The 3,165-nt window shown below is 29.4% G+C and overlaps 1 protein-coding gene across 3 annotated transcripts in view; it reads left to right on the forward strand.

The window, feature by feature from the left end:
* Positions 1–3,165, forward strand: part of LOC117179899 — a 380,815-nt gene that overhangs the window by 25,893 nt on the left and 351,757 nt on the right. The window contains exon 3 of one of the 3 annotated variants that reach the window (XM_033372096.1): positions 2,654–2,799. The exons of the other annotated variants lie outside the window; for them this stretch is intronic. Within the exon in view, the coding sequence (XP_033227987.1) occupies positions 2,654–2,683 (30 nt within the window). The 3' untranslated portion in view covers positions 2,684–2,799. Of the gene's footprint in view, positions 1–2,653; positions 2,800–3,165 lie in introns of those variants that run through there. 3 annotated transcript variants of the gene reach the window in all.

Raw genomic sequence — 3,165 nt, forward strand, 5'->3', positions numbered from 1 at the left:
GGTGAAATCAATTAAAAAAAAGAATATACTCTAATATACATTTGGAATATAGTACACATTTTGGAATATCAAAATATTTAAAACTCTCGTTTTCGCAAGAACTTTTGATAATTTTTTTAATATATATGTAGGTTATTGTGAACAGCTAGTTATGTTATTCTTGAGATTAATGCGAAAAGCCGCGTGATAAAGTATTAAAAAAAAAGTAGAAAAAAAGGATCTATACTATTTTCATCATTCTCAACTTCTGGTCGACACTGGAAATCTTTTTACAGCTGAAAAATAGAATGGATTTTGGAATAAACCCTTTTTTAACACTATTCTCTGATACTTTACCATGCGACTTGTTTTGTTAATGCCCTAAATTCTAGACAATTAATTACATGGCATGATAGCTTTCTTCCATTTCTAAATAAAGATATGGGAAGTATGGGTTTCTGAGCCGTGGGATTAACTATATCATTTTATTCGTATTTCATTTAACAGCTGTGAAAAAAAATGATTTACCCGATAAGCTATTTTAATTAACGCACGAAAATATCTCTGTGTGTGGGGGGCGGGTGAATTTCAAGGTCATTTAAAGGTCAAACTGTTTAAAATGGGAAACCCTATTTTTTACGCCGGAGTTCGAAAGAGCGAAAAATTTTACGTTCGAAAAGATGGTTTTTAATTTGTTAGAGTGACCTTCAGAAGGCCAAGGCTGGGTAGGCTTGGGGACCAACGACCTTGACAATTTTGACCTTCACGTCAACCTTAAAGGTCATTCAAAGGTCAAAGTAATTTTTTAAATGGAAAACCTTACTTTTGTCCCTAATCCTACTTTTAGCGTCATCCAAAAAACGACGTTGATATAGTAAGTTCTGTTTTCTGTTGAATTCTTATTTATCGTGAGTCCCCTTGCCTCAAGCTCAAGTTGGCCATAATCGTTGGTCCCCAAGCCTATCTAAGTATTTATTTGCCCATTAAAAAACTGACTCTGACCTTTCAATGACTTTGAATATTGACTCTAAGGTCACAGTTATTAGTACAGTCAGATGGCTGTCATTGCCCTCAATAACTTTTGTTGAAACAATTTTTTGGTATTTCATTCAACAACAGAGATATTTGCGTGCATCAATTGAAATGGCCTACCTGATATAACCACTAGTAAAATATCATTTTATCCAGAAAACCGTAAAGATTCTTTCAATCTTTATTACAGTCTGCTGTGATTTTATGATAATGTTTTCCAAAGTCGAGGGTCCTCGATTTTTTACGTCGACAAGTAATATTGTGCTTCGTTAATATTTCAGATACAATTCATTTTCAGTAAAAGTTCACTTTTATTTCGATTTAATCGCCCGATTAAAAATGGTATTTCCCGTTGTTTAAAATAAAAATAAAAAAGAAATAGTACCATTTTAAGTTTAAAACATTCCCTTTGAACGCGATTGAGATATTTTTCTCTACGTCTTTTCTTTGTTTAGATCAATTGTTAGACTGTTTTAGTTCTTAAATGTCTCAGCAAGAAAAATAAGATCAAGAAAAGTACTTAATTAAAACAAAACCTAACATTTCAAAAGTTTTAATCGCTTTCAGAGATTCTTAAAACGCTATTTCGCTTCTTTCGCAATTTAAAAGACTCATTTTTACAACTTTAGTCCTCGGAACGATGTGACGAAGTGGAATTATGACATAAATTCCACTTGTAAAAAAACCAGCTTCTAAAGTTGTGCCCGAGTGTTGATAAAACTACCTTTCCTAAAATTATATTTTATTAGTGCTTTCAGGTGATGTTACTTTGACATAAGATCATTACCTAAAAACACGAATAAAATATAATTCAGGAAAGGTAGGTGGTTTCATTAACACTTGGGTACAATTTTACAAGCTAATGGAAGTTTATTAATAAAAATATTCTAGTAAGCGAAAAAATGTGTAAATTTTTATTTCATAAAATGAAGTACTATGATTAAAGGCTGAGAGGTTAAATTAAAAAAATTTCCTATAACCATTTTAGAGGAGCAAAAGAAAAGATGAATGTTTGTGCTCGTAGCTTTTTATTTATATTTCAATGGCATTATTTGAGTATGATATTCAGAAGAAAATATAAAAAATTATTTGAAAAGTGTCCTTCAATACGACATAATATCTGTTTAATAAATCTAGTCCCTCTACGAATATCGGAAAAACTTAATAAAAACTTGATCATAAATAGGAATTAAAAAAAGTGACAGCTGCTGTATTTTACGAAACCATTTTATAAATAAAGTATGAATAACTTAATTCGATAAATTGCAGTTAATTAACTGAAGAGAATGAATAAAAAGTGTATGTTTTGATTACGATTGTAAACTTTCCTTTTTCATTCAGTACATATTGAAATTTAATTGAACTTACTTTGAAACTCACTGAAGTTAATTAAAAACTTTTTTTACCATTTCACAATTTAAGCAATTATAAAATAATTCACTATTGACTTTTATTATTGATTTTATCTTATTGTTTTCGCTCTTGTCGTATTTTTGCGCTTCAAAATCATTACTTTCCCAAAAAAGTTATTTATTATTTATAACAGATTATGAAATTATTATTATTATTGTTCTAACTAATAAATTTTCAAACTATGAAATCATTAATTTATTATTATTATTATTATTATTATTATTTGCAGGCTGCGACTCGAAATTCTTTCCAGTTCTGAAAATAGGGAAGAAAAAACTGCCTGTGGATTTTCACTTAGAAAGAAAAAAATATCTGCGTGTTAGAAGTCCATTTCTATCATTGGAGGCCAGAAAGTATCATTATTTTAAAATTCGCTTCGCTATTATCTTATTGTAACTCTCTTAGGTTAAAAAATAAGAATTTTACAAAAAAGTAAAATTAATTAAATAAAAACTACATTTTGCATAAAATGATCCCTTGACTATTGACTAATCCGATGTGTCGAATTTGAATGCAATATGAAAACTATCAAATTTTTTTGAGTTAACAATGTTTAATTCTGGGAACGTTTTTTTTTCCTGAAATATTTTGAGGATTTAGATGTTTGTGTGGTCTCGCGCGGAATTTATATTGAATAAGAAGTTTTGCAAATCGCTTCACTACTAAAGTTGGATATACTAGATACTTTTTTCTATTCTAAAGTAATTTGACTCACACGGAGAAAAGTCGTATGCTTTAGAG

Source organism: Belonocnema kinseyi, chromosome 9 (genome assembly GCF_010883055.1).
Source record: "Belonocnema kinseyi isolate 2016_QV_RU_SX_M_011 chromosome 9, B_treatae_v1, whole genome shotgun sequence".
Lineage (NCBI taxonomy): Eukaryota > Metazoa > Arthropoda > Insecta > Hymenoptera > Cynipidae > Belonocnema > Belonocnema kinseyi.